Source organism: Neophocaena asiaeorientalis, unplaced genomic scaffold (genome assembly GCF_003031525.2).
Source record: "Neophocaena asiaeorientalis asiaeorientalis breed wild unplaced genomic scaffold, Neophocaena_asiaeorientalis_V1.1 scaffold131, whole genome shotgun sequence".
In the NCBI taxonomy this organism is placed as follows: Eukaryota; Metazoa; Chordata; class Mammalia; order Artiodactyla; family Phocoenidae; genus Neophocaena; species Neophocaena asiaeorientalis.
The window spans coordinates 2,351,494-2,364,038 of record NW_020173201.1 but is presented as its reverse complement, the minus strand read 5'-3'; the positions used below and the strand labels follow the sequence as shown (position 1 = coordinate 2,364,038).

Below are 12,545 nucleotides of genomic sequence, written 5' to 3'. Positions count from 1 at the left end.
ACCTTGTCAAGATTGCCAGAGGTGTGCTAATTTACCCATCTCTTCAATCAGCTCTTACATGTATTTTTCAAGTCTACAGATTTTTGTGTTTTATTAATTTACTTTTATCTTTAATTCCTTCTGATTTCTTTTAGTCTCTTTTGCTTTTTCCTAGCCTCCTTAGTCAAATGATTATCGCTTATTAGAAAAATGCTGAAGAGAAACAGTTTCCTAAGAATTTAATCTTGACCACATCTCATAGTTTTTGATGACTTGCTTACACTGACATTCATTTGTTAATATAATTTAACTTTTAAAAACTAGAGTAAGAGCTGCATATTACAGACAGCTAAAAATAGCAAGAATGATAAAAATAATTTTTTAATGCACAAAGAAGATAGAACGAGTTAGCCTTTTATAATCACTCTGATGAATATAAAACTTAACACAGGGGCTTCCCTGGTTCCCCAAAAAAAAAAAAAAAAAAAAAAAAAAACTTAACACAAATGAAATCAGACTATACATTGTTTTGTAATCTGCCTTTTTTTACTTGATTATATTTTACAAATATCTGCTTAAATAACATGTTCTACTAGAACATCAGTTTTATTAGCTGTACAGTACCACTGCTTATTAATATATTTCATCATCGGATATTTAGATTGTGTCTAATTTTTATTACAAAATTAACATGCTCTATGAGACACCACACACACACACACACACACACTGAGGACTTTAAAGATGTTTCCTACTGAGAAATGAAAACAAATGAAATAACTGGATTATTAAAACAATATGAAAGAAATCAAGATAATACATTCAAAACTGCACTTTTCTTCACCCCAGACAGTTTCTAGAAAGGAGAATAACCACTCAGAGAGCCATAGATGGTGGTTAAAAAGTCAACCAAAGCAGCAGATAAGGAACAAAGAAGGAATGTTTACTGGGTATCTTCTGTATGTCAAGCATGGTTCATGATGCATGGCCAAATAAACAGCTATAACATTAATTCACTTCCAAAATGAGCTTAAGACTGATTGTAAACATTTTTCCAAAGAGAATATTAGAGCTAATTTACATTTTTTATCAAGTAACACAAAGTAATTTTTACTTAGCCTCATTAGGCAAATGTGTAAACTTTGGTCATAAATCCTTCACAAACCATTTCAACACAATTTGGAACTCCTTCGGTGTAAAATTCCCAGGAGATACTAGAAGGCTGAAATTCGTGATAAAATCACTTGTACAACTTGCATGTTGCATTAAGAGTTATGTCCAGCCTACATCATGCAATATCTGTATACAATAAGACACTGGGGAAAGACTGGATTGGGTTTGGAGAGGTCCGGAAGGCAAGTGAAGCTACCATCAATTTGAAATGCACCCGGCACATTGCTAGTACAGGCCCTCTGCAATCACAAAGGACACCTCTCCTCTGTTTACCAAGTCAGAAATAGGCTTACTTCCCATTCAATTTCCTTATCCGTCCTCTTTGGAAAAAAACCAAATAAGATAGAAATGATAATATTAACAAAACTACTCCATTTCCTAACTCTAAATTGTTAGTACAATGGCTGGCATTGTATGCCTGTAATATATTAAACATTTTAAGATATTAAACATTTATTGACCTTTTTGTTAAAGTTGAGGATAATTACTTCATTTAGTTTTTTACCAAGAAACCTTCTAACTTTAGTTGCCTGCCTTTATCCTTCATCTCCTTTTTGTTCTTCTCTGCCTATCATTCACAGCTACCATTTCAGCTTTTGCTTTTCTAAGTCATCCTTTCTTCACTCTTTAAGTGTGCTTTTCCATCGTGTACTTCTCTTACCTTTGTCTCATGTCTTGCCCAATTTACTATTTTGAGAGACTTTAAAAGCAAACAAACAAAAAACTTGTTTTCCCACTTTCTCTGTTTCCCTAGCTGCCAACTTATGTTCCACCAGGGCATTAATATCTTCCCACTTTGCCATAACTTCAGGCAAACCTAGAAAACAAATATCACCCAAAATTCTCTCATATTATCATATTTTTCCTTCCACAACTTGCTTCTCTATGTGAGCCCAATTTTTATGTATGCTTTTCTTCTTTATAGATTAGGGTTATAATTTAAGAGCAGCATACAGTATCTTCCTGACAGCTCTAGATTCGGAAAAGTCATAATCTACCACCCTACCTGCTGCTCTCCTCCAGCTTCCTTCTTATTTTGTTCCCTGCCACCTTCCCTGAGCCAGGACACACTGGCACTGGAGGACATCAGGGTCAAGGGTCAGGAACAGCAGCTCTGATCTTGCCCAACAGTGAATTCTGGAAATTGCTACTGATCGGTATCAGCGAAGCGATGAGGTGAGCTGTTCACTCCAGTCCACCTGAGATTTTAAGGAAGGCAGAAATCTTGAACCCCCAATAACTTCTAGGTTCTTTTTATCTTCATCAAATAGGCACTAACATTGCAAATACTACACCAGAAAGGCATTGAGAAGAAAAGTGAATCCAAACATCAACTCTATTTTTGAATCACTTTGCACTCAAATTTTATTCTTACAAAATTTTACCCTCCCAAATACAATGACACATTCAAAAATGCAGAGAAACCATGCAAATCAATTTCTCACACAGAGCAAATTCATTCTAGGATAGAACTTTCAGGAAGCGACTGGAACAAGCATAATAATAAGTGTTAGGAAATTAGCCGCAGACTAATTTTACTTCTGATCCAGTGCAAGTCACTATCATTTATAAAATGCTGATCCAAAATCTTTGGGTTGTTCCATAAGTATTTACTGAGCACTTAGCATAATGTCAGGCTAAAACTCTCGGGTAAAGATGAGTACAACATAGTCCGTACATGCAGGACATTCACAGTTTAGTTAGGTAATAACTAAACTATAATAATTATAGTACCGTCTGCAACAACCGAGGGATGCACAAGCTTTCTTGAGAGCATTAAGGAAGTAGCACCTAACATTACCCATAGATAGGATCAAAGGAAGCATCACAGAGCAGATAATATTTCAATCAAGTCTGGCAGGATCAACAGGGTCAGTGCAGTGAGACCAATGTGAGAAGAGAATTGTAGATAACAGAAGGGAAGAGAAGAGAAGGAAAGGGCATTTGAAGCAGAGAGCCCAGAAGTATAAGAAAACACGGGACCTCCCAGTGGCAGGGTATGTGAGTGACACTGGAAGTGGAGTCTGGGAGCTAGTCCTGAAGAGATGAGGTATCATGCTAAGGACTTGACTTTATCCTCCCAGCAAGTGGTTTTGCAATTCTACCCCTTGGAATTAGAGATTAATAATAATAATAATTAAATAATAAAACAGCTAACACTTCCTGGGCAGTTAGTAATCATCAGGATCCACTTTAAGTAAGAATACATTCAAAATACTTAATCCTTAAAAACAACCCAATGAAACAGGAGCTAATATTATCCTAAATTTTAAATGTTAGGAAACTGAGACTCAATTTCCACTGAATGGAAGCAGAGGAACAAAAGAGGGGAGCATTTTTATACAGCAGGTTTGGTGGCGAGTACACAGTTGAACAAAGTATTACTTTGCTGAGAAAAAAGAGGATGGGAGACACTGAGGGCAGATTAGTGGAAGCTGGCAGAGCTGGAAGAGACCTCTCATTTTTTGCATTATTAGCTCCTCCCTCACTCATTTTCAGAATGAATAAGGAAGGAGGAGAAGGAAAGGAAGTTACACAAGGAAGTGCTGTCATGTCCAGCAGGTCCTTTCTACAATCTCTTTGCTATTCCTCCCCTCCAACATGAGTGATTAGCAGTAAGTCAGGTGGGAGTACTTGCTGTATGCCGGACCTAACTAAACACTTGACAGGTATGTTCTCATTTCATCTTCACAACAGCAATGTCACAGCCTGCCTGTTACCCCAATTCACAAATGAGCAAACTGATGCTGGGGGGAGAGGAGTCCATGATTCTTTCCTATAATATTGCCTGTATTCTTTCTCCAACCAACTTTCTTTGCCCCTTTCTTCCCTCATCCATTCTCATCTAGATAACCATGCTGTTCCATGAACCTCTGGAATTTCTTACTGCACAATCTCTGAGAAGTTGGGGTGATTGCCTCTCCCTTTCTGCTTTTATATTTTACTTATCTATGCCTAACAATAGTCTAGCACTCACTACATTCCAGGAATTCTTCCAAAGCCCTTCCAACCTATTTACTCATGTAATACAATACCCCCAGAGAAATGTTACTGCTTCCTCAGTTAAAGATATTGAGTTACCAAGAGGTTAAGGAACTTTTCCAGGGCGCAGAGTAAGAGGCAGAATGAGGATTTGAACTCAGGAGGTCTAGCTCTAGGGTCCGCATCCCTATTCAGGCTTTATCTTCCTTGACTTAGCAGGTCTTGGCACACCTGACCACGCACTTGATCTCAAAATCCTTTTCTTTTTCTTGGCTTCCAATCCACCTCTCTCATTTGGCTTACCTTCTACCTACCCGGCTGCTTCCTCTCATTCCCCTTTGCTGATTCCTCCTCGTCCCTCCAACTTCCAAAAGTTAGAGTACCCCAAAGTAGGACCTATTTTCTATACTCCGTCCCTACTGATTTCATCCAATTTCACAGCTTAATCATCATCTCTACACAGAGAGCTGCCAAATCGATATCTCCTGTCTGTAAATCTCCCATAACATCCTGACTCAGATATCTAACTGTGCACTGAACCTCTTCCCGTGGCTGCCTAATGGGCATCTCGAAATCAATGTGTCTCCACCTGAGCTCCTGCTCTTCTTCCACAGACTCGTTATTCCTCATCTCAGTAAGCTGGCAACTCCATTCCTCTAGTTGCCCAGGCCAAGAAACGATGTCATCCTCAACTCCTCGTTTTTCTCTCTCACGAGGCATCCAACTCACCTGTAAAATCTATTCCAAGATTCGATCAATTTTTAGCACGCTCACTGTCACCACTCTAATCCAAGCCACTATTCTCTTGTACCCGGATGTCGCAGTGTTTCTAACTGGTCTCCCTGCTTCTCCCCTCGACCCCTCTAACCAGAGCAAGGCAAGTGAGGCACTGCCTCAAATGCAAAATGTAAGAGCCATCAAAAAACTCAGTAATTAAGACAAATGATATTTTAATGCAATTAAAAAAAATAAAAATCAATGGAAAAACAAATCCATGATGAACAAAATGGCAAAATTTAAATAAAAACAGGATCAGAGTGACTGCCTGACCTCCCTTGCCTCACCTTAGCCCCAACGCTGCCTGACTCCCTTCAGTGTTTTCTCGACGGTTAGAGTGAGTCTGTTAAACATAAGTAAAATCTTCACATCTCAGGGCAAAAGCCAAGGTCCTTACCGTGACCTACAAGATCCTTCATGACCTGGTCTGCCATTATCTCCCTGACCCCAGTTCCCACTTCTCTCATTCACTCAGCTCCATCCTCTCCACATAGGCCACTGTTTCATCGACAAGCTCCCACCTCAGGGCCCTCCAACTTCTTGGAATGCTCTCCCCCAAATACATCCCTCATTTCACCCACGTTCCTTTCCAAATTCACTGTATCAGGACCACACTATCTAAAATTCCATCCTCCTCCCAACACATATACTTCATATTGCTCTTCCATTCTTTATTTTTTTCTCCTCAGAAATTAACATAAGCACAGTGTATATTTTGCTCATTTATCTTGTTTACCGTCTCTCACAACCACTATAAAACTCCATGAGATTTTGCGGGGAGAGGGGTTTGTTTTGCTCCCTGATTCTCAGTGTCTCAAAAATTCTCGGATGATGGTAGGTACCCAGTAAACAAGTTTTGAATGAATAAGTAATACATGTTTATGAGTGCTTTCCTTTAGCTCCAATGGTCTTGCCTGCTATATATAGGTTTTGAATTCTATTGCCTCAATAAATTACACTGGGAGCTACTCTTCAAAATGCAGTAGCTCAGATCTGAAGAATCTGCAAGGTGTTAAATTAGAAACTGTATTGCAAAACGTTTCTTTCAAATTTGACCAAATTTTTAAACAAAAGTTTGACTTGCTTAAGAAAATATTTATCTTGGATTCGAGTTCACTCCTTAGATTAAGTCAATGTTGAAAGAGGGGGTTGTTTCTGAGAAATAAACATTGAAGATCAAGTGTCTCTTAAGGCAAATTCTGAATTTTGTTTCTATGTCCTGATTTCCAATGACTTGATTCTATGTTGAGATATTATACAGATTTTCTCAATGTCAGAGTGAACCTATGTGTGATCAAAAGACCATTCTGATGTCAAAATATTTTTAATCACCTTTATTAATAATTAACCAAAACTAAAGGCAGGTTTTACAAATAAAACTTGTCTCACCATGAATTGCTATCTCTTGATGGAGAAGATGAAGTTCAGCAAAGAGCAAACCTACAACTTGGCGAGAAGACAACAGACTTTGCCTTCCAACCTCGGTTAAGACATGCAAGACTAACCTCATCAGACCCCAGTCCATCCATGGCCTCACTGCTCTTACAGGTTAAATCCAGCACTGTGGGAGCATTTGAGAGTATCCTGATGAAAAGGCAATTTTAGTAACATTTGAGAAAAGTGCATGAGTTAGAATTAGTCTTAAAGGCTAGTTTTTCTTTGTAAATCTTCAAAATTCCTTTTTTTAATTTATATTTTTTATCGAAGTATAGTTGATTTACAACTTAGTGTTAGTTTCAGGTGTACATCAGTGAAGTGATTCATATATATATATACACATACATACACACATATATATACATATATATATACAAAACTGAATATATATATATATATATTCTTATGCAGATTCTTTTCCCTTATAGGTTATTACAAAGTACTGAGTATAGCTCCCTGCGCTATATAGTAGGTCCTTGTTGGTTATCTATTTTACATGTAATAATGTGTATATGTTAATCCCGAACTCCTAAGTTATCCCTCCCTCTTCTTTACCCTTTGGTAACCATAAGTTTGTTTCCTGTGTCTGTGGGTCTATTGCTGTTTTGTATATAAGGTCATTTGCATCTTTTTTTTTCTTTAGATTCCACATATAAACAACATCATATTCGTCTTTGTCTGGCTTACTTCACTTAGTATGGTAATCTCTAGGCCCACCCATGTTGCTGCAAGTGGCACAAAGTGCCTTTGTAGTTTTATCTTTTAAGAGGATTGTATTGTTTCATAGAGATTTCTATGACTGTACTCACAGCAGTTTAGGATTAAAAACTGAATGTAGGTCTCATTTTATGCCTACCTTGTAGTATCCATAGAAGGGGTACTTACACTATAAATGTGTCACTAAAGCTACACGTCCAATCTGAATCGCTACATATATATATCAAACCACCATAATCAGAAAATACTTTCCAATTTGTCTTAGTCAAGATAAAAAGATTCAAACAAACAAAACACTGCCTTTTGCAAAGTAACAGACACAGAAACTGGTGTATTAGCTGAGTTAGCCAACTGTCCGTAAAACACAATGCCCTAAAGCTGGGCAGGGAGTGAAGCTGCCATATAGACAGCACTAACTAAATACTTCTTGAGAGAATGAATGATTGAAAACTGAATTGATCTGGGTCAGAAGCAAGCAAGAATTATGAGAAAAGTCTAGGCCAAGAATGGCCATGCTTATATACAGAACATGAAATTGTTTTATCCCTGTAACAGCTAATGAATATTCTCGCTGGAATCTAGTTGTTTTTTTTTTAATTTTGTTTTCTAAATTATATTGAAAATATTACTTTCTAGATGATGCTTGTCTATTGTTTGGGAACTTTATTTTTAATTGAGTATAATTGCTTTACAATGTTGTGTTAGTTTCTGCTATATTATTCTATTACTTTCATAATAGAATACTTTGAAGCTGCATTTTACTCGGATTATCTCGGCTTCACTTTTGTCACCCAATTGTTTACCCATTCCTTGTATTATTAATGGTACCTTTACCCTGAACCTTTACATGAAAACCAAAGTGGTACAGGAAATCCCAATGCATAGAACAGAAAAGTTCTTAAAGGGCCTATAATGAAATACATTATATTTGCATGTGATTCAAATCAGTGTAAAAAAAAGCTTCCTTTGTCTTGGTTGGCAGAGTGCATCAAGCAGAGAGAAATCCCAGCACGGAACCTTCACTTAGTCACTCCCACTCTAATCCAGTGGGTCAATGCACTCGCCTCTGTACATGGGAGCCTCCAGGGGCTCACATCATCATAGCCTGGGACCTTCACCATGGACAAGTCCTTGTGCTGGGAACCTGTGAATTTGAACAACCATCAGATTTGGAATGGAGTTCAAACCATGTTCCCTGATAGAAAGTATAGATAACGAAATGCTGAAGTTTCATATTCACATCTACATAGATCAACATGGGCATATGTAAATTTTCCTAATTTCTTAGATTTTACAAAGGGCTTCATGCCTTTTCTGAGTGGTCTATGTGATATACGATCCAGGTGTCAGTAGGCCCTTCCAACACCATTCAAAAGGATCCATTGTTCTTATTTTGTTAAAACCCATGTGACGTTTTTATTACAGAGTAGTTTGCATGATGACTTCTGTACATCTGATACCAGCACACTCTGATCTAGAAATTTATCTTTGAAGAATAAGTAGATAAATGTCTCAGGTAACAGACAGAATAGATAAATGAAGCTAAAACTTTCAGGATCTTCATACCATATCCTCGTCAATTTGATTTAGTAATGGTGCTTTCTTCCCACATCTGCAAGGACCATTCCTCATACTTTTAATTGGCAAGAATGAATTTGTTTTTGAGCATTTGGTGACATTCTGAGATAATTGGACTGAGAACTACTGGTCTGCATTCTAAGTGGGAAAAGGACATTATTCAGTGTTGACTTCTAAATTTCAACTATAATTGAACATTTTTTTAAAACTTTTTTTAATGAGGATATTTAACTGCCCTGGTTTGTGGGTGTCTGTTAGTTGCTCTAACCTTAATGAGTAATTTATAGAGAATGTTTCCTAAAGATGTCCTACATGAAAAGGACAAGTTTGGACTTGGTAATAGTAATTTACTTAATTTATCTTAAATTTGGTTTCAGTGAGCAACCCTAATTAACCTGATTTTTTGCTGATAATCACTCTCAATGGAATCAAATCACAAATCCGGGGATGGATTGAGCGGCACCCAGAAGGAAGCAGCCCTCCGCGCACTGGTCCAGCGCACAGGATATAGCTTGGTCCAGGTAGGAACTTCTTGTGCCATCTGCTGAAACTCAGCACTGAATTCAGCGTGGTGGGAATATTAGCGATCCTAACATGCAAAATGTGATCGGTCAGTCGTATAACTCTTTAGTTGGACATTCCTTTCCAGGGGGGAAGGAAGTTGGATCATTTCAGTTTTGTAGGTGATCTTCCAGGTGATGTTCTTTCTACTCTGGGTTATCAACTCAATTTTGCCTTGCCATTTGGAAGCAGAACTAGTGTTAACAGTCATAAAGACTATCACAGTTTTGAAAGGCCAGTTTAGTATAAGAAAAGGCAGCTGGAATTCACCACCCAGAGCTTGTCAGTGAACGAGAACCCAGCTGGTGCTTCAAGAACCAGAAGAAAACAAACTATCCAGGAACTTGCCTTAGTGTCTAGAGAGATTTTTGACTGCAGATGTAAAACAACTTCTAGATGAAGGATCCAAGAACTGACCATCTGGTCAACCTAGCTATTCCAGGATGCTTTCTCATAATACCTATTCAATCTGTTTAGGATGTATAATAATTTCTCTCCATGTTCAGCATTTTTGAAAAAGAAAGAAGAAAAACTATCCTAAAACTATCTATTCATTATCACTGGTTGTTATGAATTGTCTGTACATTATTATTGTCTTTATGATAAACTGTTAGAGAGCTTATGATATATTGAAAAACAAACTAGTTTTAGACATATAAGTTAATTATCTTACTTGAAGAAATAATGTTGCTTTTTTAAATGTTGTTCTTTTTACAGTAAGACAAAGTATTTTACTGTTCAGCTATTATATTTTATCACATACTTTCCCAACTTAACCAAATCTTTGTGCTATTATGAATACGAAAGTCATAAGTGGGTAATAATAACATATACAATAGTGTCCTTTATTACATGCTCCTTTGTCAGATCAGTTGAAAACTAAATGTAGTACATTTTGCGATAATCTTATAAGTCATGGCACGCTTTGTTAGAGATAATATAATGCTCAAAGTTATTTCTAATTTTTCATCCTAATGAAGAGTATTTATTTAGACTTTTTAAAGATTTCAGAGAGTATTATTTCACAGAAGCCTTCTGAAAGTTTCATTTAAGTCAAGGGAGATACTAATGTATTATTAGTTTTTAATACTTAATAAAAGTCTATTTTAGGATCATTACTAAACTTTTAAATGTCTTCATCTCCAAATTTAATGTGCTTCAAAATTAATGCCTGATTGAAAATTTTTATGCAGTCTTTTCCCACATAAAGGGGTAGTTCATAATCCATAGAGAAAATGCTATAGCGTTTACAGTCTATAAAACAGATACACTTAGAATAATAATTTTTTACATTTGCTCAGGTACAATTAGTTGAAAAAATGTTTTTATCTTTTGTAGTCAGCAGTTTCATAAATGTTATAAAATCAAAAATGTTTTATATCAGTTTATCTTTTTAACTGCTTTGTATCTGAAACACTCATGCAAAGATAGTGGTAATGGAAAGCACTTAAACCCTTTTGAAAACCAATTTGTCAATATTCATACATAAGTGTACTCCCCTTCTGGAAACAAACCTTTAATGATCTGAAATATAATGATGAAAACATATATAAGCCTTTCTAGTGTGACACTATTTCTAATATCTCAATATCATAAACCTAATGTATAAAAGGAAATTATTAACTATGAATATATAAGTATACTCAACAAACAGAACTTTATGAGAAATAATCCTAAAACAATATAAACTGTCCATTTAATTTTATTCTGGGCACTGGTTCTTTCATTCCCCCCAGATGAAATTCAGGGAAAGTCTCATGACTTTTTTGGTAACTTTCAGCTAATAAAAGATCCTCCACTAAATAATGAATAAGTCTTGTCCAGTAGAATAAAAACTTAACTTTATTCAAAGTGAAAGCCATTTCCCTTTTCCAAGCATGTCAGGGTGGAGGGCAATTTCTATTTTTTCTCCTTTATGCTTTCAGAAGTATAGTTTCCGACATCAGTTTCCTAACTAGAATTCCTGACTCAGCTGGAGCAGAAGAAAGGGGTGAAAGCAAAGGAGAGGGGACAGGAAAGTTTCTACTTGACTGATTTTGGCATTGGGCTCTGGGCCCAGCAGGTGTGTAAACCTCCTGGGATACTCTGTAGGGTCATCAAAGATCTCCTTAATTCCATTGCCAGGGGTCTCTCAACTGGCTACACTCTGCTCTAGCTAGAGGCTCCTTCCCTGGGCCTCAGTCTCCTTTGGCAGAGCTCTTTTCAACACCCCAAGCATCCCTCTTGGAGAAGATGGAAAATGACCCCTGATTCCTACATTTGGCCAAACTCTAGTTCCCTGGAAACACACATTCTGACCCAGTAAAACCTGCAAGTGCACGTGATACAAAGCAATGAGCTCTCCTTCTCACCACCATCAAAGCAGGAGGCCAGCCCATTGTTTGCCATTAGATACTTTAGGACTGAGTTAGACCCACCAGCTTCGTGTGTTCCCAGCAGCAGGGAATACATAGCAAGTTCTGAGTGGTTTCCTACTCGTCTCCCCTGCTTTAGGTTAGCTGAGAAGCACCTCAAAATTCCTCCCACTTAGGGGGAACTAGGATTCACAACACACCAGCAGTGGGCTCCAAATATCTTTGAGTCGACTCTAAAAATTCCTTTCAAACTCTTCAATATTTTTTTCTAAATTCAGGGATGAGGAGGGGTAGGGGGTGTTCAGTTAAAGACGTCAAACAGGGCTTCCCTGGTGGCGCAGTGGTGGACAGTCCGCCTGCTGATGCAGCGGACGCAGGCTCGTGCCCCGGTCCGGGAAGATCCCACATGCCGCGGAGCGGCTGGGCCCGGGGGCCGTGAGCCATGGCCACTGAGCCTGCACGTCCGGAGCCTGTGCTCCGCAAGGGGAAAGGCCACAACAGTGAGAGGCCCGCGTACCGGGGTGGGGGGGGGGGAAAGAATTTCAAACCGTCAAACAGTTTCTCCCTACCTCCTTGTCCTGCTTGTGGTCCAGTGACAGTTTCGTATCCAAGGGGAAAGAATGTCAAACCGTCAAACAGTTTCTCCCTACCTCCTTGTCCTGCTTGTGGCCCAGTGACAGTTTCGTATCCAAACCAGAGGCCAAAATAATCCCATTCCATCTTAAAATCCTGTTACAAATGAAACGTAAACAGTCATTAAGTGATCATTTAGAAAATTCTGCAGAACAGAAAATTTTAACATATTAGAACAATGTAAAAAGCTTGCAAATAACAATACATTTTTAAAAGCGACTCAAACAGCAATGGAGATCTTTTCATAAACCTAATAATTTACGAACATTTGCATTAAAAAGGAAAAAAACAATAAGGCTATTTTACTTTTATCATTTTAAATGTTTTCAAATATAATACCCCTAAAAATATACG

At 37.7% G+C, this 12,545-nt stretch overlaps 1 protein-coding gene across 2 annotated transcripts in view; it reads left to right on the top strand.

The window, feature by feature from the left end:
- A1CF (APOBEC1 complementation factor) overlaps positions 1–12,545 on the top strand; it is a 77,059-nt gene that overhangs the window by 15,828 nt on the left and 48,686 nt on the right. Inside the window, exon 2 of one of the 2 annotated variants that reach the window (XM_024744839.1) lies at positions 9,021–9,164. In XM_024744839.1, coding sequence (XP_024600607.1) covers positions 9,066–9,164 — 99 coding nt within the window. In that variant the 5' untranslated portion in view covers positions 9,021–9,065. Of the gene's footprint in view, positions 1–9,020; positions 9,165–12,545 lie in introns of those variants that run through there. The other variant, XM_024744840.1, reaches the window with a different exon arrangement.